General features: G+C 42.5%; 2 protein-coding genes across 4 annotated transcripts in view; one reads left to right on the top strand and one right to left on the bottom strand.

The window, feature by feature from the left end:
- LOC122541770 (uncharacterized) overlaps nucleotides 1–25,379 on the bottom strand; it is an 85,237-nt gene extending 59,858 nt beyond the window's left edge. Inside the window, exons 1-2 of one of the 2 annotated variants that reach the window (XM_087982548.1) lie at nucleotides 25,317–25,379; nucleotides 9,567–9,704 (exon numbers count right to left, since the gene is read on the bottom strand). The gene's annotated coding sequence lies outside the window, so the exon portion shown is untranslated. Of the gene's footprint in view, nucleotides 1–9,566; nucleotides 9,705–20,246; nucleotides 20,572–25,316 lie in introns of those variants that run through there. The other variant, XM_087982549.1, reaches the window with a different exon arrangement.
- On the top strand, nucleotides 967–11,842 carry LOC122541772 (placenta-specific protein 9-like). Of its 2 annotated transcripts, none has more exons than XM_043678734.2 (4): nucleotides 967–1,125; nucleotides 7,321–7,400; nucleotides 8,063–8,180; nucleotides 10,788–11,842. In XM_043678734.2, the coding sequence occupies exons 1-4, from the start codon at nucleotides 1,068–1,070 to the stop codon at nucleotides 10,796–10,798; spliced, it is 267 nt and encodes an 88-aa protein (XP_043534669.1). In that variant the 5' UTR covers nucleotides 967–1,067; the 3' UTR covers nucleotides 10,799–11,842. The 2 variants fall into 2 exon arrangements, with proteins under 2 accessions (XP_043534669.1, XP_043534670.1); XM_043678735.2 differs by having other exon boundaries at nucleotides 968–1,125; nucleotides 7,324–7,400.
- Nucleotides 25,380–26,838: the final 1,459 nt, after the last annotated feature.

Raw genomic sequence — 26,838 nt, forward strand, 5'->3', positions numbered from 1 at the left:
GCTGGAGATTAGAGTCAAAATTAGAGTAGTGCTGGAAAAGCACATCAGGTCAGGCAGCATCCGAGGAGCAGGAGAGCCTGATTCTCATCCCTGATGAAGGGCTTTTGCCTGAAACGTTGATTTTCCTGCTCCTCAGATGCTCCCTGACCTGCTGTGCTTTTCCAGCACTACTCTGTCAAAGTTATGTGCTTCTTCCAGGAATTACAACAGGTGAGGGGGAGATAAATTATATTCGAAGGATAGGGAACCGAAAAATCGAGCAGCAATTCCCAGTATCTCATGGCCACTCTGCACCTACCTCTGGTGGGACTATTAATTGATTCTTTCATTGGCCAGGGTGCAACATTGGCTAGGCTTGTCCCTAACTGCCTTTGAGAGGGCGTTGGTAGCTACCTTAAACAGCGGCAGGCCTGTGGTTAGGTACACCCACTGTGTTGTTGAGAAGGAAGTTCCATGATTCTTCACTGACAGTGAAGGGCGATACTCCCTGGTCAGATACTATTGTTGTAATACAGCAGACAACTTGTGCTTAGCAGGATTCCACAAACAGCAATTAGATCGTGACGATTTAATTCGCTTTGAGTCATCGGTTGAGGGGTAAATATGAGCCAGGATATGAGAGGGATCTCGTTTGTTTTTCTTTGAATGGAATAGTTCAGATCCACCTGTGAGGGAATTGTAATTTTGCGCCCCCCCACAGTGAAACCAAAAATTAACACACGTTCCTTCCTTTATTCTTGAGAGTCTACGGACTTTTTTTTGGCAAGTACCAGGAAAAATCAATCTCACGTGAGCTATTAGCAATATAGTTTCCAGAACTGCTAATAATAAAAAAAATTAAAAGATTTGAGCAGCGGGTAAACCACAGTCACTGCTCTTAGGGAAGGAGAGGTTAAAAGACTTACATCACCACAGTAAGCAATTCAATAGGAAGGGCGCAGTTTGGGGTTGGAACTTTGGAGGATATCCAGCACACACATCTCTCTCGCTCTCTCTCCCCCTGCCTGTCTCATCGTGTCGGGGCTAGGATCGCGAAGACACGGAGAAAGAAGGATTTACTGCACGACATGAGGGGTGTGTGGGTTTTGTCTGCAGCTTTGCTCCTCTTGGGTCTGGCCACGACTGGTAGGTGACGGTCACTGGAATCACTCTATGAATTGTTCGGCTCTTTCAACAGTTTCTTGCATTTTGGGAGCATTTATTTATCCAACCACCCCCGGGTTAAAGTAAACATTACATCACCCCCACTCGCCACACTACGGTATTTTTTTCTACATTTCCTTAGGTTGAATTTACTACTTTTTTTGTGTTGGTTTTCAATCTTTGAGGAACAGGAGAAATTTTTGGTACAGAGTAAAGGAAGGAATTAAAGGGAAAAGAACGGAAAAGTGTCAGATGAGAAACCAGCAGCAACGTTCAAAATTGGGATTATGGGTTTTAAAAGCTGCAACGGGGAGAAATCAGATTTTGTGTAAAAGGAATGTGCGTGAGGGTTGGGGGCTGGGGAGAAAATCGCCAGGGCGAATCCTTTATTGGAAGGTTTCAATGTTTTCCCAATAGCCGAGGGAGGTATAAGTACATGCACTACAGAGTTGCTTGGTGTGTACCTGAGACGTCAATATGGCATTGTACCTATATCCCAGCTGAGACTAGGTTAAAATTCATCTCCCTATCCCAGTTCTTTAATATGGGTGAGTATGGAAAGCAATGTTCTTAGTTTTCAGAGCACCTAGGGATGATTACAGGAGACAGTGAACTCAGTCCACAGTGTGCTGCACAACTGACTATGGGAGACAGTGCCCACATCAGTTCCTCAGTGTATCCCAAGGATGACTATGCTCCCTTTTTTTTTTCAATACAATGTTCAGGGAGTTACCCTGGGAGATAGTGGTTTCAATGTTCATTGTGTCCCAGGACAGAGAGACCACAGTCCTTAGTTCCTCAGGGTTGACTGAGAGTCACAGGTCTCAGTCCCCAAAACATATCAGGGCAGATTAAAGGGAGAGGACAAGCAAATATCTACATATGCTGATGGAAGAGAAACTGAGAATTCTAAATGTCAAATGTAGACCAGGTCAGCCCAATCAAAGCTAGTTTCTGAGTCCTGAATCTTCATTACAGTGCTTAGGGGTGGTGGGAGACAGTGGTATTGTGATAATGTCACTGCAGCAGTAACCCAGAGTTCTATACTAATGCTCTGGGGCATAGTTTCAAACCCCACCATGCTAGATGATGTTTAAATTTAATAACAAAATGAAATTTAAAAGTTAAACTAATGGCAACCATACCTAACCAATACCAAGTGTTGTAAATACCCACCTGGTTCAATTATCTCATTTAGGAATGGAAATCTGCCATCTTTACTGAACATAGAACAGTAAAACACAGTACAGGCCCTTCAGCCCTCGATGTTGTGCCGACCTTTTACCCTGCTCTACTTGGTCTTGTCGAAATGTGATTCCAGACCTACAGTAATGTGGCTGATTCTTACTTGACTTTGAAATTGCCTAGTACATGTATGCCAATAAGTTTTTAGATTAGATTGCTTACAGTGTGAAAACAGACCCTTCAGCCCAAAAGTCCACACTGACCCGCAACGCACCCAGACCCATTCCCCTACACTTAGCCCTTCACCTAGCTCTACGGGCAATTTAGCATGGCCAATTCACCTAACCTACACATTTTTGGATTGTGGGAAGAAACCGGAGCAGCCAGAGGAAACCCACGGGGAGAATGTGCAAATTCCACACAGAGAGTCGCCTGAGGCTGGAATTAAACCTGGGTCTCTGGCACTGTGAGGCAGCAGTGCTAACCACTGCGCCACCATGCCGCCCTAAGTTCTAGGACAATTATGGATGGGTAATAATTGCTGTTCCATGGAAAGAAAGCCAAGATGGTTCCTATTTGAGCATCTTCATTACAATGGATAATCATTATTATCTCTCTCCTTCATTGTAACTTGTGTTTCCTAACTACACACTTATAAAAAAATCCCAATTATTAAAGGATTACATTATAATCATCATTTCTGTAAACTTCCCAATTACAACATACTTTTATTATTTTTTTCTTATTATGTTTCACCATTATAATCTCTTCACTTGCAAATATGCTTCTATTTTGATTTAAATTGCTCTTGTTGCATTATGCAAGGTAACTCCTAATGGATTGAAACAAAAACAGAAATTGCTGCAAAAGCTCAGCAGGTCTAGCAGTATCTGTGGAGAGATTTCGGAGTTAACATTTCAGGTCTAACAATCCAGATATCTCCATGTATCGTTTACTCCTTACTGCTTCCCCCCTACCCTATCTTCTGCATTAAAAAAAAACATTTTCCCAGCTACTGAGGAAGTTCTGAGGAACAGTCACTTGACCCGACACGTTAACTTTGACTTCTCTGCACAGATGCTGCCAGATTTTCCAGCAATTTCTGTTTTTGTGTCTGATTTCCAGCATCCACAGTTCTTTTGTTTTTTTATAACTTGGATAGATTTTGGATCTCTGCTAAATATAATGTCTCTTGACAGTCCTGTTGTTTGTATTTTAAGCATTCTTGCTATTCAGATCCAGTAAAGAAATTGCTTTGGTTTACCAGTCTCAGTGGCAAACCCTAATTTTAGTTTGAGTTCCTATGGTTGGTTTTTGGCTGAGTCTTGTTTACTGTGGTGGAAAGAGCCGTCTGGTGTTAACACCAGTGTATTGCACTGCACAAAGGATCTTTCCTGACCTGTCCAAGTGGAAACTTTTAAGGGTTACTGTTGATATTAATGTATGCATTTTGTTTCTTCAATTGATTTACTGTTAAAAGCATAATCAGACTTTGTTGCTTTGCCTAGCAAGGATCTATGTTGGAATTTACCTGGTGCAGTATCATTCATCTAACAAATTAACTGATTAAGGGACTGGGAAGTCTCAGAGAGGAAGGATTGCTGTAAAATTAAATCTGAAAATGGCAAAAATACATTTTCAGAAATAATTTTATTGCTGGGTTTTATAGGGACTGGCACAGCGCAGTACCACCTGGATTTCAAGTGTTTTTGGAGTCTTTGCTGTTTACTATCATTTATATTGGAATTCAGAAACTAAATATGGCAATTTTGTTAGGCTTTTTGTTGTGAGGCCTGTAGGTTATCGTTAAGATACAGTTGGGACACCCACACAAAATTGCCATATTTAGTAGATTCATGACTAACGTAGATCTCAAACCACAACAAATAGTGCAATTCCATTTAATATGATAAATAATAATCATCTAATTCCCAGTGTTAAGACAATGATACAATTATAGGACAAATAGGGTTATACAATGACACAGCACAGAAGGAAACCATTCAGCCAATTGTGCTTGTGTCAACCCTTTGGAAGAAATGTCCAATTAGTCCCACTCTGCTGCTCCTTCCTCATTGTCTGCAAATATTTCTTATTCAATTGTTTATCCAATGCTCTTTTAGAACTAATTATTAAATCTGTTGCACTCCTGATCACAACAACTGGCTGTATATAAAATATTTTACTTGTTTATTTTTTGATTTTGTTGTTAATTGCCATAAATCTTTGTCTTCTGGTTAGCAATCATTCTGCTACTGGAAGCAGTTTCTCCTTATGTCATCTATAGAAACCATTCAAAACTTTGAACAACTCTTTGAAAACTCCTCTCAACCTGATCTGCCTTCAGGAGAATAATTTGAGTTTCTCCAGATATTTGAAGCCTTTCATCCATGGTACTTTTCCAGCAAAGTTTGCAGCTTCTCTATAACTGTTGCAACTTTCTTGCATCGTAGTACCCAGAATTATTCACAATACTCCAACTGGGACCTAACTAATATTTTGTGAAGAGTCAAGAAGTGTGGTGCTAGAAAAGCACATCAGGTCAGGCATCATCCGAGTAGCAAGAGAGTCAATGTTTCACGCATAAGCCCTTCATCAGGAATGTGATGCCCAAAACTTCGACTCTTCTGCTCCTCAGATGCTGCCTGACGGACTGTGCTTTTCTAGTGTTTTGACTCTGATCTCCAGCATCTGCAGTCCTCACTTTCTCCTAATGTTTTGTAAAGGTTTAGCATAACTTTCTTGTTCTTGCACTACATTCCTCTATATATAAAGATGTGTTCATTTATCTTTTTAGCAGCCTTCTCAATCTGTTCTGCCACCTTCAAAGACTTGACATTCCCAAGTCCCTCTGTTCCTCCGTCCCTTCATAGTTTATATTGCTTCACCTCATTCTTCCTCCTACAATGAATCACTTCATACTTCTCTTCATTAAACTTTATCTGCCATGTGTCCGCCTATTTTACCTGCCATGCCTGCTTCCTGTTATTGTGCTCTTCACTGCTTTCCATATTTCTGTGGTTTTGTATCATCTGTAAACTTCAAAAGGATTCCCTGTAAGTTCAACCCAAGGTCATGTGGCTGCCACAAAAGCTACTGTTGTGGATGCTGGAAATCTGAAATAAAAACAGAAATTAGCTTTAGAAACTCAGTAGGTCCAGCAGCATCTGTCGAGAATGAATCAGAGCTAATGTTATGTGTACATCCAAAGATGAATCATGATGAACTCAATGTTAACTCTGATCCTCTCTCCACAGATGCTGCCAGATGTCAGATGTACTGAGCTTTTTCTGCCCTTTCTGGCATAAGGTTTAAGCTCAAGTTAGTGGCATTTTTGCCTCTGAGTCATAGAAGTTGTAGGTCCAAGTACCATTCAGGATCTTGAGCACAAAAATCAAGGAGGACACCGCAGCCCAGTACCTAGGAAGCATCTTTGGAAGAGACATTAAACCAAATGAAACCATGGATGTAGAAGATCTCATGTTACTATTTTAACATGTCACAATTCACTTAGGGGTGGATTATAAATGCTGGCCTTGTGCTACTCACAAATAAAAAAAGATATTTTGAAGGAGAAAGGAAGTTATTTCCAATACTTACACATCAGTTGACATCGCAAAACAGATTATCTTATCATTTTCATATTGTGAGAGTTTGCTCTGTGTGAATTCATGCCTGTGTTTCCTAACTTGCATTTCAAAAAGTACTTCAGGGCCTGTCAAGAGCTTTGCAACATTCTGCGGTCCTGAAAGGCACGACATAAATGCAAGTCTTTTTTTTCCTTTTGTTAATATATATCTAAAAGAGCAATGGGCCTAATACTAACTTTGATAGACAGCATTAAAAATAAACTGTTCTCCATTAAACTGCTTTCTGATCCTTCACCAATTATGTAGCTACTGTCCCTTTACGCTCCTACAATTCAATTTTGCTAACAGGTTTGTGAGGCAGTACTTTACTAAGTGTCCTGTGAAAAAGTCCTTGCACACATCCATCAAATGATCTTCATTAGCATACCCTGTCACTGTATCAAACAATTACATCAAGTTACTGAAATACACAATTAACTTGTAACCTTTAACATATCTGTGCTGCTGCTTTTCATTGATTAACCCATACTCCAAGTGTTGATTTAATTTGTCTGGTTTATTAAAAAAAAAATCCCTACCAGTGATGCAACAAGTGGTTCCTGTTAATTGGAAATTTTGTATTAATAAGGCCAATCTTTTGCTCTATGTAAACTTGGATCCCTGCTGGCTGAGTGGGACTGGGGAACTACCTCAACTGGATAAACTTCTATTTACCACAGTATAAATGTGGTAATTTGCTAATTCCTATTGGTAAGATAGCTAAATAACAATACAGGACAAAGTCAAATGCTGTTGCTGTAACAAGTAATACATGTCAGCAGTTTTTCAATCACATTTAGAATTTTCCAAACATTCATTTTTGTCCCTGAAGAAACACTTTGTTATGATAAATAACAATGATATAGCACAGCACTTAAAATACAGTGGAATATTAACTTTAACAAAAAAAGACCTTTCTTTTATTGAGTTACATCTGGTATAGATGTTTACTAACTAAACTTCTGGAAAAAGAAAAAAAGAGTGAGTTAGAATCCCTGCAGTGTGGAAACAGGCCCTTCGGCCCAACAAGTCAACACTGACCCTCCGAAGAGTAACCCACACAGATCCATTCCTGTACCCTATTTTCCTATATTTACCCCTGACTAATGCACCTAACCTACACATCCCTGAATAATATGGGCAATTTTAGCATGGCCGATTCACCTAACCTGTACCGGGAAGAAATCCACGCAGACACAGGGAGAACATGCAAACTCCACACAGCCAGTTGCCCGAGGCTGGAATTGAACCCAGGTCTCTGGCGCTGTGAGGCAGCAGTATTAACCACTGAGCCACCGTGCTGAGAGAAGTTGCGCAGCGGAGAAAGAAGAGTGTTTTGATTCAATAACACTGTTTGTTCCAGCAGGATACCCCCAAAGAGATGCCAGAGACTGGTGTGAACATGACAAAGCTCTCCACAAACGGTTGGATATTGTAGAAAAGGTAACAAAACCCATTTTCTATTTTAAGTACAGCAACTCTAGGTTACAATATGCATTGGTTATATTATCATGAATGATTGCAGAGATTTTAAATTGTAGTAAAGCTGATGAACATGTGAACTCTGCTTTTCTCTTCCAGCTGATGTAGTCTGACCTGTTTGCCAATGTTTTCTGTTTTAGTTTCAATATCCAGCATTCACAGTATTTTGCTTTTGCGACAATGACATGGTGATCTGTTATAGTGATGTGAAATGAGGCCAGGATACTGCATTTCTTAATCGTCTAAGATAACAGATAGTTATGGGTCACACAGCATCAGTGGAGAAAGAATTAGAATTAATATCGCAGTTTGATAGCCTTTTATTAGAACTAGAAAATAGTTAGAGGTTTTAGACAGTGAAAGGAGAGGAAGGAATGAAAGGTATGGTCTATCACAAGATGGAAGATAGAAAGAAATTGAATATGAAGAAAAATGCAATGGGTCAGAGATCTGATCAATAAGGAGGAACTGGCTCCATGATTCCTACATTTCAAACGTTTTGCATTGGTTGCAAAGTATTTTGGCAGATCTTGAGGTTGTGGAATGTCACTTTTTTTTATCATACCAGCCTGTATTGATTTTTGCTTTTTTTTCTTTCTGTCCTTCTCTCTCATTTACTTCAGAATATAGAACGAACGGTCAATCACTTGGAGGCTGAAATATCTGCCTTGCTCAGAGTCATTGAGACTTCAAACCCCCCACTTCAGCTGGCAGCTCCAACCATGGACATTTTTGAGAATGGTGAGTCCATTTTGTGGAGTAACTCCCTTTCCTTTGTTAGTGATGAATTGTGCATTTGTTGAGCTACAGGACTGTCAGTGCTGGGAGATCAGTCAGATTCCCACTTCCAGGACTAAGAGTCAGCAACAGGTCATGTGTAGGACTGGTTTAACACTGAGCCTAGAACCCTCTACTCTGTCCTGATAAATTTGCTTCTAAACTTCAGAAGTGTACTAGAGTCACATATCTTCAATTCACTCACTAGATATACTCATGACCCGTACTGTGTTTGTACTTTGAGGCCATTCTTACTAGGAATGATTAAGATATCAGCTTGTGTATATACATACAACACAGTGAAATTCATGTTCAAAATAGTAACAACTGACTGTTGAACCAACAGGAATGTCCACACTCATTCAGGGTCTCAACTTCCACTTTGGGAAGCCGTGTTTTTACACAATTAGTGTAAATAATGTTGGTTTGTGTATTTCTGTTCCCATTGCTTGACTTCCTTTTTGACGAACTGATGATTGAAACCGTGACATTCCCAGTCTCTCGGAATCATTGCCATAGCCATCAGGAAACCTTCTGTTTCATCTATTTGCTCAGTATGAAAATACTGTGAGTTTCAAGCATGCACTGAGGGTTATTCCTTTGGAATAATTAAATTCCTCATTAACCCGCATTTTCAATTTACTGACACTACTATTTCCTGGCGAGTTTTACTGTAGATCCAATCATTCTCAACCACTATCAGTGGTCATGGGCACAAGATGCAAATCTGACTCTGATTTGGCACCATTGAAAGGAGAAGATTGATTAGTGAGTGAAATGGAAAAGTGTGACACTAGTATATTCAGAGATAGTTCTTTCAAGCCTTCTACCTAATCAATTACTCCTACCCAATTTGTTGTTACAAACAGGAACCTTGATTATCCAAACGAGATGGGTGGGAACTATTTTGTTTGGATAATTGATTATTCACATAATTGATTTTACCTTAAACAAGGGAAGCCATGCTGATCTAATGTTGATCTCTACTGGAGAATTTATTTAAATCTATAATTTTGATGTATTGAGTGTAAGAGGACACAGATTTCACATGATGAACAAAATAAAGCAATGATAACAGGAGAGAACTTTTAAAAAATGCAGCAGTAGTTACCACTTGGGAAAGAGTGGTGAAGACAGCATTAAACAAGGTCCCGAACAGCTTCTACGATCGCAGCAGCATGTGTCAGTTTCCAGGAACGCAGTCTCGCGATAGGAAGATAGAAGCACTGACTTGCACATGCGTTTATGTTCTCGGCCTTTTTTTTTAATGAAGGCTGGTAAAGGTGACGGGAATACCTGTGTAGTAATGTGAAACACTTACCTTTGCAAAGGGCTGCGTAACAACCTTACCTAGTCACTGATGCTTGAGCTGCTTGTGTTTCTTTGTTTTTGCCAGCGTTTTCACATCTTCTTCAGTACAGGTAAGTCAAATACACTTGCCTCTTTGATGTAACGCTTTTGCAGACCTTGAAAACTTCTTCGGATAACCTGAAGTTCAGATAATCAATATTTGGATAATTGAAGTTCCTCAGTTATCAGTAAAAGTAGGGATGTGGAGAGTAAATTCAAGGTTTAATTGTATTTGGAGTTCATGTACTCTATTATGCTGGCTTCAGAATGTTTGATTTTTTTTCCAGAAACCAATATCCTTCCCCTATCCTAAAGTTCACCCTTCTAGCTTATGGGAGTGAAAGGCCACATTTGGAGGGAAACTGGCATCTGTGAAATTATTCTGAGCAAGGAGTTCCTATTCTTGGAAAAGAAGCAGGAGTTTTGTTTGGGAGGCTGTTGGTGAGGGAGGGTGGGGGAGCATTTAAAGAAAAAAAAATCCCTTTCCTTTGTAAAAAGGTTTATTGAGTGCTTACTTAGGAAAGGCATCATATGGTGTGGTTCTAGAAAGTCCATCCTCAGTTTGTGCTGAGTTAGCTGACCTTTTCACGAGGGCTAAAGCAACTTTTGCCTTCAAGTATGGTGCATATGTAGATGCTCCTCTGCATATGTGAATGCACGTATGCACAACTTTTAGATGTTGGACAAGAACCAGATCAGACTGGAATATCTTGCCAGGATCAAACCAAGTGATGTCCTTATGGTTAAGTGGGCAGACAGTTCTCATGGAGCTCACATGTCAGGGTGAAGGGTTGAGGTCATGCTGAACCCCAGATTTATTTGTTCTTTTGAAGATATGCCTTTTCTCCTGTTCTCATTTCTGAAGTTTGGAACAAAGATTTTCACTAGATTGGTCCAAGTTTATGTACAAAGCACTGCACTGGTTAGGCATTGTCTACTACAGGATGGCTGACCAGGAAACTCTCTTGCTGTTACCTCCTGTCCTCAGGTAGATTAGAAGGACCTACAGGCTGACAGTTCTCCAATTTTGAGGTTATCTGTGCACCTTTTCTGGCCAACAAATCTTGATGTGAGACTCAAATCCAAAGCTTCTGACCAAGATGCTGCCACTGTGCCACAACAGCCCCTACTTTGTAACTAGTAGGTTTGGGGGTGGGGGTGGTACGAAAAGAATTTTGTGATTATCTTCTGTCTAAATTCCATTATTTTTCCATTCACCAGGTTTGCACTGAATGTTATGATGCCAGTTGCAAGTTGAAAGGCAGTCATGAATGGACAGATACATCAAGAAACTAATCAACAAGATGGGATTAAAAAACATCTGTCATCAGTGTCTACAGTTATTTCTTATATTAATGAATTCTGCAACCTGTTCCTCTCATGGGATTATATTGAGAAACCTGCTAACATTCATTCTATATCTGTAACCAGGGTAGGTTGTAGGTGCTTTTGCTGGGAGATCTGCTATCACAGTTTGTCACATTTGTCTGTCTTGCGACATCCTCACATTCACTGTCGCTCATCTGTAACTGCTCTGTGACTTCCATCTTCCAACAGTGTTGAGGTTGACCCCTCTTTCAGCTGCCATTTACCCTCTAGAAGAGGCTTTTCAGCTCTGATCAAATGGCCCAAATACGGACATTTAATTTTCAGGATGTCCTTTTTTAAAGTTCTTTTTGCTCCTGCAGTTTTAAGCACCTCTTCATTTTTCTTCTGGTCTATATATGGAATTTTTAGCTCACGTCTTAGATCCAGGATTGAAAGCCCTCTTTTTTGGATGTAGGTTTGCTCGCTGAGCTGCAAGGTTCATTTACAGGTCTGGAGGCTCACTGATTATGTTACCTAGTATGGTGATGAAACATCTGAAAATGAACCTTCCAGTTCAGTGAACAAACCTACATCTAGAACCTCAACCTGAGCTATAAATCTTCTCAAAACTCGCTAGCCCTCTTTTTTTTCAAATATTGTCCAGGTTTCTGAGGTACGTGATGAAAAGAGTGTAACAAAATAGAATGCTATAAGTCTTTTCTTTGACAAAGGTTTGAGGTTTCTTGTTAACCCACACTTCATCTTCATAAAGTTACTTCAGGCTAACTCTATCCTTCTTCTAAGATTGCATCTGCCATCAGGATAATAAGGAGCTTTGGCATTTGCAGCCCTACCTGGACTCAAAGGTTAAGTTAGTAGTGTTCGTTGTCTAGACTGGTTCACTCTCCACTTTTACAAACCTTTTTTATGTGAAGAAGTTTATTAAAGGAAAAGAGCTACAAACTGAATTGCACTAGCAATTACACTAATTGAATGTTGGTATCACATGTTGACTGAACACCAGACAGATCACCTAGCCTCTCCCATGTCAATATCGCCAGCAGACTGAATGTCAAAAGCAGAGTGAAAAAGAGATCTTTAAATAATTCTGCAATATAATATCCCAGGTCTAACTGTCTTCTACTGCTTCCTCAATGACCTTCCATCTATCATAAAGTCAGAGTGGGCATGTTTGCTGATGATTTTACCATGTTCATCATCATTTGTGACTTCTCAGATACTGATGTAGTTAATGCTCATATGCAACAAGATCTGAACAATATCCATACTTAGGTTGACAAGTGGTAAGTAACATTTACACCACACAAATGACAGGCAATGACAAGGGAGAAACTAACTATGGCCCTTTGCCACTCATTGCCACTTCCAAACCTCCCCCTCCTCCACCCCCCCACTATGGGTTACCGAAGTGGAAACTGAAATGGACTAGCCATATAAATACCAAAAGGTGTGGCGCTGGAAAAGCACAGCAGGCCAGGCAGCATCCGAGGAGCAGGAGAATCAACATTTCGGGCATAAGCCCTTCATCAGGAATTTGTTGGGGGTTGGGGTGGGGAGAGGGGCTGAGAGATAAATAACAGCAGATCAGAGGCTAAGAATGTTGCAGTGAGTAACTCACCTCTCCCCGACACCTGTCCATCATCTACAAGGCACAAATCGGGATGAGTGCTGCTCCAGCAACACTCAAGAAGCTTGACACCATTGAGGGGGGAGGCAATGGCCTAATGGTATTATTGCTGGACTGTTAAATCAGAGACCCAGATAATGTTCTGGGGACCCGAGTTCGAATCCTGACACGGTGGATGGTGGAATATGAATTCAATAAATATGTAGAGTTAAGAGTCTAATGATGGCCATGTATCCATTGTCAATTGTTGGAAAAACCCATTTGGTTCACAAATGTCTTTTAGGAAAGGAAACTGCCATCCTTATCTGGTCTGGCCTACATGTGACTCCAGACCCAGCAACTTGGTTGACTCTTAACTGCCCTCTGGGCAATTAAGGATGGGCAATAATCGTGGGGCCTAGCCATGGATGAATAAAAAAAGTCATCCTGCATTATCCCTGTTTCCCTTAATACATAGAGACCCTACAGTGTGGAAACACACCATTTGGCCTAACAAGTCCACACATGACCCTCTGAAGAGTATCCCACCCGAAGCCATTCCCCTACCACTATTATTCTACATTTCCCCTGACTAATGCACCTGGCCTACCCATCTCTGAACATTATGGGCAATTTAGCATAGCCAATTCACCTAACCTGCACATCTTTGGACTGTGGAAGGAAGCTGGAGCAAACCCAGGGAGAACACGCAAACTCCACACACACACACACACAGTTGCCTGAGACTGGAATAGAACCTGGGTCTCTGGCACTGTGAGGCAGCTGTGCCAACCACCATGCCGCCCATACCTTTTCATATCTAGTGATCTATCAATTTCTGTCTTGAACGTACTCAATTACTGAGCCTTCGCAGCACTCTAGGGTAGAGAATTCCAAGAGCAGTATGTCCCAAAATGTGAATACTGGACCATATTTCTTATTTCCACATGCAATGGAACTGGATTTGATCATATCAACACTGGGACCTAGCATATAGATGAAAGTGAATACTGCAGATGCTGGAGATTAGAGTCAAAAATGTAATGCTGGAAAAGCACAGCAGGTCAGGCAGCATCTGGGGAGCAGGGAAATTGATATTTCAGGCAAAAGCCCTTCATCAGGAATGAGGATGGGAGCCTCGGGGGGTGGAGAGATAAAGGGGAGGGGGGTGGGATGGAGGCAAGGTAGCTGAGAGTGCAATAGACAGATGTAGGTGGAGGTAAAGATGATAGGTCAGAGGGGAGGGTGGACCAGATAGATGGGAAGGAAGATGGACAGATGGGACAGGTCATAAGGTTGATGCTGAGCTGGAAGGTTGGAACGGGGTAAGGTTTGGGGCGGAGGGGAAATGACGAAACTGGTGAAATCCATATTGATGCCATGGAGTTGGAGGGTCCTGAGGCGGAAGATGAGGTGTTCTTCCTCTAGACGTCAGGTGGTAAGGGAGTGGCGATGGAGGAGGCCCAGGCCCTGCATGTCCTCGGCAGAGTGGGAGAAGGAGTTGAAGTGTCCAGCCACGGAATGGTGGGGTTGATAGGTGCGGGTGTCCCGGAGATCTGAAGTGCTCTGCGAGTAGGCGTCCTGTCCACCCAATGTAGAGGGGACCACATCAGGTACAGTAAATGACGTGTGGAAGTGCAGGTAAAACTTTGATGTATGTGGAAGGCTCCTTTGGGGCCTTGGACGGAGTGAGGGGGAAGGTGTGGGCGCAGGTTTTGCAATTACTGCAGTGGCAGGGGAAGGTGCCAGGATGGGAGGGTGGGTTGTTAGGGGGCATGGACCTGATGTGGTAGTTGCAGAGGGAACAGTCTTTACGGAAAGTCGATAGGGGTGGGGAGGGAAATATATGTCTGAGGTATATTTCTCCCTTCCAAACCAACGCCAGGAGGAAGAACACCTCATCTTCTGCCTCAGGACCCTCCAACCCCATGGCATCAATGTGGATTTCACCAGTTTCCTCATTTCCCCTCCCCCCCCCCAACCACCCCCACCTTACCCCAGTTCCAACCTTCCAGCTCAGCACCATCCTCATGACCTGCCCCACCTGTCCATCTTCCTTCCCACCTATCTGCTCCACCCTCCTCTCTGACCTATCACCTTTACCCCCATCTCCATCCATCCATTGCCCTCTCAGCTACCTTCCCCCCAGCCCCACCCCCCACCTATTTATCTCTCCATCCCAAAGGCTTCCAGCCTCATTCCTGATGAAGGGCTTTTGCCCGAAATGTCGATTTTCCTGCTCCTCAGATGCTGCTTGACCTGCTGTGCTTTTCCAGCACCACACTCTTGCTCCTAGCATATAAATACTTATCCCTCAGAATTCAACCTATATACCTTTACTGAGAATGCAAAGCCATTTGGCTTTGAATGTGGTCTGATCTGATGTGAGTAAAATTTGTTTTGCTCTCTGACTGTAAAGTTCTTAAATGATATGAGCTTGGGAATTCTTGACCTGATATCTATTGAATAAAAGAAAACTTTCTTATTACGTTGAAATAAAACACAAAGCATCAGAGGTGAAGGAATAAGGTCAAATATTGCCTTCAAGGTGAGATATGATTGAATCTTCCACTATACTGAAAATTAAAATTATTCAGCAGATTCCAGTTCATTAAGAAAATCAGCTGTTACTTCATCCTTGTGAAATTTATCACATTCCAAAATAATTTAAAAGTGAACAAAGGAGCAACTTTTCCATGCAGAGGGTGGTGCATGTTTGTGATAAGCTGCCAGAGGAAGTGGTGGAGGCTGGTACAACTGCAACATTTTAAAGGCATCTGAATGGGTATATGAATAGGAAGGGTTCAGAGGGAAATGGGCCAAGGGCTAGCAAATGGGACTAGATTAAGTTAGAATATCTGGTCTGCATGGATGAGTTGGACAAAAGAGTCTGTTTCCGTGCTGTACATCTCTATGACTTTACAAAAGAAAGAGTTCCAAATATTTCGATATAGAATGATACTGGAGAGGTCAGGCTTAACAGGCTATATGCATCTACAGGTATTACCCTACATTGAAAATATTTGGCTTATGAATTTGTTGGCTGAGTCGAAGATGCATTGGGATTTGAGAAATGCCTAATGTGTTGTGCCTCATTAATTACCTATGCTCCTATAGCATCCCTCATGTTCGATTTCTACCCCATCTTAGCAAGCGACGTTCCCACAACAGCTAACGACCCAGAATTCACCAGGACCATTTGCGCCAGCACTCCATTGTAAAATGCCCATTGTGCACCCAGACATGCAGAGTTACTCTGGAGCTGTCCTGCACGGTTCCTGAAATTTGTCCCAGACATGGCAAACAGGAGGAAATCGGCACCATGATGTGCAAGGTCCTGTAGGTCCTGCTGGACAGAGTGGGGCAGAGATAAGCCTTCCTCTTCCCACGGACCAGGAGTGAAGGCTACAACACAAGACTCTGCTACCCTCGTCCAAGGTTGCCATGCAGGTTACAGCAGGCTAGAAGAGGAACGTCCAGCAATATAGGGAATTCAACATCCTTGCCAGCGTAAGATCCGCCATCTTCTCTCCAATTTCTCACACTCAATATCTCTGCTACTACACTCACCTCAAACCAGGACACATACTTTACCACTCTCACCATTGCTTGCAACATCTTCCCCATTCACTCTTACCCATCATAACCCCCTACACCATCCATCTGTGCTCCCTTCTCACTCACTTGGGACACCTTCATCAAAAGTAACAGCTGTGCCACTCACTTCCAGCTCCTGTAATAAGTGCCTTTCTCTTAGTTCAGGAGGAAACTAGCCCCAGTAGGGCAGAAAAATTTAGGATGGGTGTTGTGCTACCTGATTTCAGTTCCTCACTCATAATGAGAAGTGGATCATGAGGTGGGTCTTGTTCCTCAGCGCATGGTGCTCTTGCTGCAATGATAGTTGTTGCTGCTGTCCCTAGATTACCACTGAAATGTAAAAGTTAATCGGAGATATGTCAGGAAGGTTGTTAAAAGTTGGCGCACTTTGGATGGTAATGTCCATGGATGTTGCGAATGTGTGGCCAGTATCCATGAAGTGTGATCTGAGATGTCAGTGCCCAACTTCCAACATGAACGTTGTTTGAGCAAGCAAAAATCTGAATCCGCATGCTTTGGTTTCTTGTTGAGTTTTCCTGATATTGAGCTTGTTTGGCAAGATTGGTAAGATAGGAATCTGAATCTTAGTGAGACAATTTGTGCTGTGAATAGGGCACTTAACCAGCAATAATGACCATCAGTTGGCATGTCATCACTGCCGAGCGAGAATCTCGCCATTGCTGATTGAGAAAAGCATAAGAGATGGTGTAAAATAATTACGACATTGCGATGTGCCTCACTGCACTTTTTGCCCAATTTTGCAGTACATCTCACTGTTGCCTACTTTGTTCAGACCCCTATAAAATTCTCTTATTGTAGATCCTGCATTTTTCCCAATAGCATGTGCAAGTAAGTATAGAAAAAGGAGAATACGGAGATGAGTACAAGGACTGTGCAGACTTTAGGTGGGCTTTAGATTCCTGGGCACTGGAACTGCCTCTGGCAAAGATGGCACCTGTACAACATGGATAGGTTGCACCTAAACAGAGCTGGGACTGAGCACCTTGTGGGTTTTTTTTGCTCCTGCTATTGCTTGGGCTTTAAACTACCTTGGCAGGGGTGTGGGAGCCAAGGGAGATTATTAGAGAAGAATACCAGGGCTCACAAAGACAGAAAGCTTTAGCATAAAGAATAGTAAACTATTGGTGAAAGATTAAGAGAGTGATGAAGTCTCAATTAAGGTTACTGTATGTGAATGCATGGCATATAGTAAATAAGATCAGGGAGTTATAGGTGCAGATTGCTATGTGAAAATATGATGTTTTGGTGTTAATCCAAGGAAGGTAAAGAAGGTCAGGACTGTATATTAAATATTCTTGGGTACAAGGTACTAAGAAACGATAAGAAAATGAGGAGTGGTGGAGGTATTAGTTAAGGAGGGCAATGTCATGTGAGAGAAAAAGGATGTTAAAGAGGGTTCAAGAACAAAAGCCATTGTCTAGAGCTGAAAAACAAAAATTACATTCAATTCCACTGTTGAGTGTGAACAATAGACCACAAACTAGATGGAAGAACTCTGCAAAGAAATTACAGACATATCAACATTGTAGATTATTTATAATGGGGGACTTAAATTACTCAAGTATAGGCTCAGATTCTGGTAGAGTAAGGGGCTGGAAAAGGGGAGAATATTTCCAGCTTGTATTCAGGAGAATTTCCGACAGTAATATGTATCCAACAAGAAAGGATGCATTGTTGGATCTGGTTCTTGGAAATGAAAACAAATGGATCAGGTGTCCTTGCAGAAACATTTAGAAGTCAGTGATTGTTGGATCCTAAGGTTCAGGGTGATGGTGGGGAATGATAATGGTCAATCCAGAGTAAGATTAATCAACTGGCAGGAAACTAACTTCAACTGGGCAGATCACGTGGAATACAGGGAGAACTAGCCATTTGGGTATAGAACTGGCTCAAAGGTGGAAGACACAGGGTGATGGTGGAGGGTTGCTTTTCAGACTGGAGGCTTGTGACCAGTGGTGTGCCACAAAGATTGGTGCTGGGTCCACTGCTTTTCATCATTTACTGTATATAAATTATTTGAATGTGAACATGGAAGGTTTAGTTAGTACGTTTGCAGATGACAACAAAATTGGAGATGTAGTGGACAGCAAAGAAGGTTACCTTGATTAGATGGGCCAATGGGCTGAGGAGTGGCAGATAGACTTTAATTTAGATAAATGAGGGTTGTTGCATTTTGGAAAGGCAAATCAGGGCAGGACTTATACACTTAATGGTAAGGTCTTGGGGAATATTGCTGAACGAGGAGACCTTGGAGTGCAGGTTAGCTCCTTGAAAGTGAAGTCACGGGTAGATAGAATAGTGAAGAAGGCATTTAGTATGCTTTCCTTTATTGGTCAGAGCATTAGTATAAGAGTTGGGAGGTCATGTTGTGGCTGTACAGGACATTGGTTAGGCAACTTTTGGAATATTGTGTGCAATTCAGGGGTCTCCCTCCTTTAGGAAGAACGTTGTAAAACTTGAAAGGGTTCAGAAAAGATTTACAAGGATGTTGCCAAGGTTGGAGATTTGAGCTATAGGAAGAGGCTGAATAGGCTGGGGCTGTTTTCCTGGAGGGTCGGAGGCTGAGGGGTGACTTTATAGAGGTCAAGAAAATCATGAGGGGTGTGGATAGGGTAAATAGACAAGGTATTTTCCCTAGGTTGGGCAAATCCAGAACTAGAGGGCATAGGTTTAGAGTGAGAGGGGAATAATTTATAAGTGACCTAAGAGGCAACATTTTCATGCAAAGGAGGTGCATGTCTGGAATGAGCTGCCAGAGGAAGTGGTGGAGTTTGGTACAATTACAATATTTAAAAGGCATCTGAATGGGTAAATGAATAAGAAGGGTTTAGAAGGGTATGGGCCAAGTAATGGCAAATGGGATTAGATTAATTTGGGATATCTGGTTGGCATGGATCAGTTGGACTGAAGGGTCTGTTTCCGTGGAGTATATTTCTATGACTCTATGGGCAAGAACAAAGCTAGGCAAGGTAGAATGGAATGAAAGGGTGGCAGGAAAAACTGCAACTGAGCAATGGTCTACTTCAAAGAAGAGATGGTTAAGATGCGGTATATTTGCTCAAAAGCAAAGGTAGGACTAGTAACTTCAGAGCTCCCCAGATGAAAAAGGAGATGGTGTTATGAAGGTGTAGAGGTGTACTGTACCTTGAAAACCTAACTAGGACTGACAAAGCTCACAGAGTCCTGAACAAAGTAAAAATGTAACACTTGGTTGAAACAAATAACTGCAGTTGAGTTGCCATGAAACAAAGATAAATTCAAATTCAGCCAATCAGTTTAAATTATGTCCCAATATACCAAAATCCAATCAACTTTGAATTTAGTAGTTTGATAATATTAAAATTAATGAAATAATCTGATGTTTTGGGGTATAAAACCAGACATGTTGAACAGTTAGAAAAAGAACTGCCAATGACATCCACAAATATACACTACTAGTTGAACAGCTCTTTAAAGGTACCTATCTATAAGAAGTTTGTGCAGCAGAACATCGAAACCGACCTGGAGAAAATCTACAGAGGAAAATCGACAAAGGACATTGGACAATCTGACTGGTTTTTGAAACATGATTTTTTGTTGTAAATCTTAATCGGGGTTTTTTTTATCAGATCAGTATTGTAAAAGATAGGTTTAAGAGAAAGGACTGGTAAATAGTCTTTGATTTTAATATTCTCGGTTGGACTTAAATAATAAAATTGTTAACTTTTACGTTAAATAGTGACCTCTGGGATAGTTCTTTGCCTCTTGGATTTTAACAGATTACAGTGTGAGGTACATTTTTTTCTGTGTAGCTGATTTAAATTAGCAGAAGGGCTTACCTGTGTTGTAACAATAGAAATTATTGGCATTTTTTATTCGCATTAGGGAAGGTATATAGGACTTTGTTTTAACATTTCATCCAATCCTGTAGTATTTGTTGTTAATTATCTGATGCTAGGTGACAAATTACCATATTTAACTTTAAAAACCACACGACACCAGTTTATAGTCCAATAGGTTCATTTGGAAGCACTAGCTTTTGGAGCGCTGCTCCTGCATCAGGTTGTTATGGAGTATATAATCATAAGACACAGAATTTATAGTAAATGATTACAGTGCATGCAAATGAAATGATATATTGAACAAACCTGGATCGTTGTTAAGTCTTCCAACTCTTAGAATGGGTTGCAGGTTTCGGTTCATTAATATGTAAATCCCAGCACTTCTTTTAAGTCACCTTCTCGAGATAACTTAAGGTTTTATAACAAAAGGTTACATCTCAGCTCAGACAATGCATTAAAGATGTGAGGTTAGAGTGTGTCTGTATCCCAATCTGGAGTCAGACTGGTTCTATTTCCAAAGTGGAATTTACAAAATATTACATGTATTGACTACCTGCAGATTGTGCATTTTCTGAGCAAAATAGAGTCATAGAGATGTACAGCATGGAAACAGACCCTTCGGTCCAACCTGTCCATGCTGACCAGATATCCCAACCCAATCTAGTCCCACCTACCAACACCCGGCCTATATCCCTCCAAACCCTTCCTATTCATATACTCATCCAAATGCCTTTTAAATGTTGCAATTGTACCAGCCTCCACCACTTCCTCTGGCAGCTCATTCCATACACGTACAACCCTCTGTGTGAAAACGTTGCCCCTTAGGTCTATTTTATATCTTTCCCCTCTCACCCTAAACCAATGCTCTCCAGCTCTGGACTCCCACACCCCAGGGAAAACACTTTGACTATTTATCCTATCCATGCCTCTCATAATTTTGTAAACTTCTATAAGGTCACCCCTCAGCCACCGACGCTCCAGGGAAAACAGCCCCAGCCTATTCAGCCTCTCCCTATAGCTCAAATCCTCCAACCCTGGCAACATTCTTGTAAATCTTTTCTGAACCCTTTCAAGTTTCACAACATCTTTTCGATAGGAAGGAGACCAGAATTGCACACAATATTCCAACAGTGGCCTAACCAATGTCCTGTACAGCTGCAACATGACCTCCAAACTCCTGTACTCAATACTCTGACCAATAAAAGAAAGCATACCAAACGCCTTCTTCACTATTCTATCTACCTGTGACTCCACTTTCAAGGAGCTATGAACCTGCACTCCAAGGTCTCTTTGTTCAGCAACACTCTCTAGGACCTTACCATTAAGTGTATAAGTCCTGCTAAGATTTGCTTTCCCAAAATGCAGCATCTTGCATTTATCTGAACTAAACTCCATTTGCCACTTCTCGACTCATTGGCCCATCTGATCAAGATCCTGTTGTAATCTGAGGTAACCTTATTCGCTGTCCACTATACCTCCAAATTTGGAGTCATCTGCAAACTTACTAACTGTACCTCTTATGTTCGCATCCTAACCATTTATATAAATGACAAAAAGTCGAGGACCCAGCACCGATCCTTGTGGCACTCCACTGGTCGCAGGCCTCCAGTCTGAAAAACAACTCTCCACCACCACCTCTGTCTTCTACCTTTGAGCCAGTTCTGTATCCAAATGGCTAGTTCTCCCTTTATTCCGTGAGATCTAACCTTGCTAACCAGTTTCCCATGGGGAACCTTGTTGAACTGTTGAAACTTTATTGCTGGAACAGCACAGCAGGTCAGGCAGCAAATCTCCTGTTCCCTGGATGCTGCCTGACCTGCTGTGCTGTTCCAGCAATAAAGTTTCAACTTTGATCTCCAGCATCTGCAGACCTCACTTTCTCCTCGAACCTTGTTGAACGCCTTACTGAAGTCCACATAGATCACATCCACCGCTCTGCCCTCATCGATCATTCCTCTTTGTTACTTCTTCAAAAAACTCAATCAAGTTTGTGAGACATGATTTCCCATGCACAAAGCCATGTTGACTATCCCTAATCAGTCCTTGCGTTTCCAAATACATGTACATCCTGTCCCTCAGGATTCCCTCCAACAACTTGCCCACCGTCAACGTCAGGCTCACTGGTCTATAGTTCCCTGACTTGTCCTTACCACCCTTCTTAAACAGTGGCACCACGTTAGCCAACCTCCAGTCTTCCGGCACCTCACCAGTGACTATCGATGATACAAATATCTCAGCAAGAGGCCCAGCAATCACTTCTCTAGCTTCCCACAGAGTTCTAGGGTACACCTGATCAGGTTCTGAGGATTTATCCACATTTATGCGTTTCAAGACATTCAGCACTTCCTCCTCTGTAATATGGACATTTTGCAAGGTGTCACCATCTATTTCGCTACTTTCTATATCTTCCATATCCACTTCCACAGTAACTACTGATGCAAAATACTCGTTTAGTATCTCCCCCATTTTCTGCGGCTCCACATAAGAATGTATCTGCAAATATAATTCGGCAAATACAAATTCACCGATAGACTTATATGTGTGTGCGTGTGCATGAGAGAGAGTGTACATGTGAGTGTGTGCATGTGAGTGCACATTAGAGAGTATGTGTTTGCATGTGTGGAAGCTTTGTCAAGTGTGTGTGTTGGTGGGTGTAATGGAGGATAAGCCTGTGAGAGAGTGGCCATCCTCATGGGTACCAAACTTGGCTAACAGCATCTGCTTGGTCACTCTGTGTTGTTACCTATCCCGAAGTCTGCCTTGGAGGATGGTCACCCAAACATCCTTGACCTCTGAAGTGTTCCCCGAATGGGAGGGAACACCCCATTTGGTGATTGTTGCGCGGTGTCCTGTTAGACTATAACCTGGTGTTGTGTGATCTTTTATTTTGGTCGATGATGCCCTCCAGCACATCTCATCCTCTTCCCGCATCTCATCCCTCAAACTCCATCCCTCCAACCGCAACAAGGAGAGAACCACCCAGTCCTCACTTTCCACCCCACCAACCTCCGTATACATCACACCATCCTCCGCCAGTTCCGTCACTACAAATGGATCCCGCCACCAGAGATATATTTCCCTCCCCATCCCTATCCACTTTCCATAAAGACCATTCCCTCTGCGAATCTCTTGTCAGGTCCACGCCCCCCCAACCAACCCACTCTCCCCACTCAGCACCTTCCCCTGCCACTGCAGAAATTGCAAAACCTCCACCTACACCTCTCCCTCATCTTCGTCCAAGGCCTCAAATGAGCTTTCCACATCCATCAGAGTTTTACCTGCACTTCCGCACATCATTTATTATATTCGTTGCTCCCGATGCGGTCTCCTCTACCTTGGGGAGACAGGATGCCTACTTGCAGAGCGCTTCAGAGAACATCTCCTGGACACCCACACCAACCAACCCCAATGCCCCATTGGCCGAACATTTCAACTCCCCCTCTCATTCCGCCAAGGACATGCAGGTCCTCGGCCTCGTCCATCGCCACACCCTCACCACGCAATGCCTGGAGGAAGAACGCCTCATTGTCTGCCTTGGGACCCTCCAACCACACTGCATCAATATGAACTTAACCAGTTTCCTCATTTCCCCTCCCCCCACCTTATCCCAGTTACAACCTTCCAACTCAGTATCGCCCTCATGAGCAGTCCTACATGTTTATCTTCTTTCCACCTATCTGCTCCATCCTCTTCTCCGATCTATGACCATTACCCCCACCTCCAGCTACCTATCACACTCTCAGCTACCTACCCCCAGTCCCTTATCTCTCCACCCCCTTGGCTACAAGCCTCATTCCTGATGAAAGGCTCTTGCCCGAAACGTTGATTCTCCAGCTTCTCGGATGCTGCCTGACCTGCTGTGCTTTTCCACCACCACACTTGTGACTCTGATCTCCAGCATCTGCAGTCTTCACTTTCTCCTGATTTTTAACTTTGTCCACCCCAATCTAACACCGGCTCCTCCACATCATATTTAATGTGACATTGCAGTCTAACTGGAAAGAGCTGAACTCATGGCATAAGAAGAGGTTAGAAGCTTTTCTTAACCCAAAGATTTATTAAGACATGGAATGCCTTGCCAATATTTCGCAAATGTCAAAAGGGAAATTGAAGTGAATACGTCATTGAAAAAGAAGTTAATGACAGAACGATTACAGCACAGGAAGATATGCTGCTCCTATATCTGTACTGGTTTGCCAAACTGAGAATTTACCTAGTGCCATTACCCCTCTTTCTCCCCATACTCTACACATTTTTCCTTTTCAGTTCATGCTCCAAATCCTCCCGAATGCCTAACTGAGCTTGCCTCCATTATATACTTAGGCAGTATATTCCAGGTTCTAATCATTTGCTGTATGAAAAGCTTTTTCCTCATGTTGCCATTGTTTCTTTCATTAGTTAACTTAAATCTAAATCCCCCGAGGTTCTCGATGCTTCCAACAATAGCAACAGTTTTCCACTGTCTATTATGTAAGAACCAAACTAAAAGAGTCTGTAGAAGAATGAGACAAACAGTACAGGCGTGATGGCTGAATACTCTCCCACTGTACTGTACAAACCTAAGGATTCCTCTCATATCAATCTGATATTTCTTCTACACATTTGCAGGAAATATTACTGCAGACAACAATGAATGAGTTCAGAAAATGTGTCTAGAAATATAGGCAATTCCTCTTTTCTACTTTGTTTTTTTCCCAAATGAACTAAAGTCCCCAGTCCTTCATGGGGGATAAAAAAACTGACTGACAATATCTCCATTATCCACTATAGTTTTTAAAATTTGAGGTATCCCATCTAAAACCATTAGATTCAGTGACTCTTTGTGTTTAATTCTAGTTTGCCAGAACTAGTGGGATTTGGCCTGTGTTCTAATGGCTGATTGTTTCAATTTACAGTATAATCTTCAACTCTTGCAGAGGTTTGGTACACATAGATAGCTTTCTCTCAAAGCCTGGCTAAATAAAGATGACACATTAAGGTTTAGGTATGTTGTGACACATCTCTGGGAGGAAGTGAGACTTGAACCTAAGCCTCCTGGCTCAGAGTTAGGGGCACTACCACGGTGATACAAGAACTCAATGGAGGTTCACAGACTATCCCATCACATTACCAACTTACTGTTCCTTAACTCTAGTTGATTAGAAGTTCATTTTATATTTTTACATGCTTTCTTGGGATATTGACATCATCGGCAAGACCAGGATTTATTGCCCATCAATTGTTGCCCCAAGAGATGGTGGTGATGGGCCTTCTCAAACTGCTTTTTTCCATTCTCACTCACTCCATCCCCTCCTCCCTTCACTCCTTCTTCTCCCACCCCCAACTCTGTGTTGAAAAATTCCAAGGTGCCTTAACAAACCGATCTTTATCAATAACCTGTCCTGGTTGTCATGTACTTTCCATGATGTAGCCTCCACACACAGGGCGAGCCCGGGCAACGACAGCTCAAACACTCCCCCTCGCTGCAAATGGACGCCACCCCCCTTCCTCATGCACCCCCATCATCGCCACAAATGGACGCGCCCAGAGCTGCATCACTGCGGGTGACCTGGATCAAACTATCCGGCAAACAGAGGGGTTGTTCGGATTGACTCAATTTAAAACCAGTGATTAACTTTGATAATAACATGGTTACAACTGAATTATGACCAAAATAATTATATATTGGTTAAAGTGGTGATTTGTGTGTTTGATTTTACGGACGTGCAGAGGATCACAGCAGTGAAAGTGGTCAAGAAGTCCCCTCCACGCGCCAACGGTGCGAGTGGGAAAGTCCGCGGCTGCTCCCTCTGCTCGCGGGAGTTGGAGAGGGCGCGCGGCTGAAGGTGAAGCGGAGCCGGCGGAGGCGGGAGCGGGAGCGGCCGGTGAGAGTGGGGTTCGAGAGCAACCGAGAGACGGGGGGGAGAGGAGGAAGAGAGAAAAAAGGGGGGACCCGATCCACCGGCGAGAGAGAACGCGAGAGCTGGGGCCGGGGATGGGAAATAATATCAGAGACACAGGAGCAAATGTAGGCCATTCAGCCCATCGAGCATGCTCAGCTAGCTGAGATCCTAGACTTCACTTTCCTGTCATTCCCCACAATCCTTGCTTTTCTTAATGATTAACTATCTGTCTATCCCAGCCTTGAATATAAACCTCAGAGGGTTGAGAGGCTTTGGAATTCTGCTTTAAGGTACTCAGACATACATAGATCCTTAGTCGACAGGCAGGAGGCTGGAAGAACGCAGCAAGTCAGGCAGCATCAGGAGGTGGAGAAGTTGCTGCTTCGGGTGTAACCCTTCTTCAGGACCGAAACGTAGACTACTTCACCACCTGATGTTGCCTGGTTTGTTGTGTTCCTCCAGCCTCTTGCTTGTCTACTTGGATTCCAGCATCTTCAGTTTTTTAATGTCTGTATACACAGATCCTTGTCAACCTTAGAAGTTCAGGGTCATTGGGGATTGATAGAATGTGGCATTCAGAACACAAACAGAATGGCCATGGAAACGTCACAACTTCCAAGCCTATAGTTCCCAAACCCTGCTCAGCTCACTTCTACCTCCTTTCCAAAATCCACGAACAGGACTGCCTGCGCAGAGCCATTCTTTTTGCCTGCTCCTGTCCAACAGAACTAATCTCTTCCTACCTGAACTCAATTTTTTTTTCCTCTCCTTGTTCTGTCCCTTTCCGCTTACATCCATGATTCTTCTGATACTTTGTCAGTTGCAGAATTTCCACCTCATGGGTGCCAGTCGCCTGTTCACCATGGATGTACAATCCCTTGACATGTCCATCTCCCAACAGGAAGGTCTGGGGGCACTCTTCTTCTTCCTGGGAAAAAAAAAGGGCTTGAACTGTCCCCATCCACCATCACATACCTCCATCTGGCTAAGCTCGTCTTCACATTGAACAATTTTTC

Source organism: Chiloscyllium plagiosum, unplaced genomic scaffold (genome assembly GCF_037043375.1).
Source record: "Chiloscyllium plagiosum isolate Xiang-an unplaced genomic scaffold, Cpla_swu_hap1 HiC_scaffold_43, whole genome shotgun sequence".
Lineage (NCBI taxonomy): Eukaryota > Metazoa > Chordata > Chondrichthyes > Orectolobiformes > Hemiscylliidae > Chiloscyllium > Chiloscyllium plagiosum.

Bases quoted from the DNA above. Each gene is read 5' to 3' on its own strand.
- LOC122541772 (XM_043678734.2), top strand. From the start codon at position 1,068: ATGAGGGGTGTGTGGGTTTTGTCTGCAGCTTTGCTCCTCTTGGGTCTG. The intron at 1,126-7,320 runs GTAGGTGACGGT...TGTTTGTTCCAG, and splicing joins CTTGGGTCTGGCCACGACTG to CAGGATACCCCCAAAGAGAT. The intron at 7,401-8,062 runs GTAACAAAACCC...CATTTACTTCAG, and splicing joins GGTTGGATATTGTAGAAAAG to AATATAGAACGAACGGTCAA.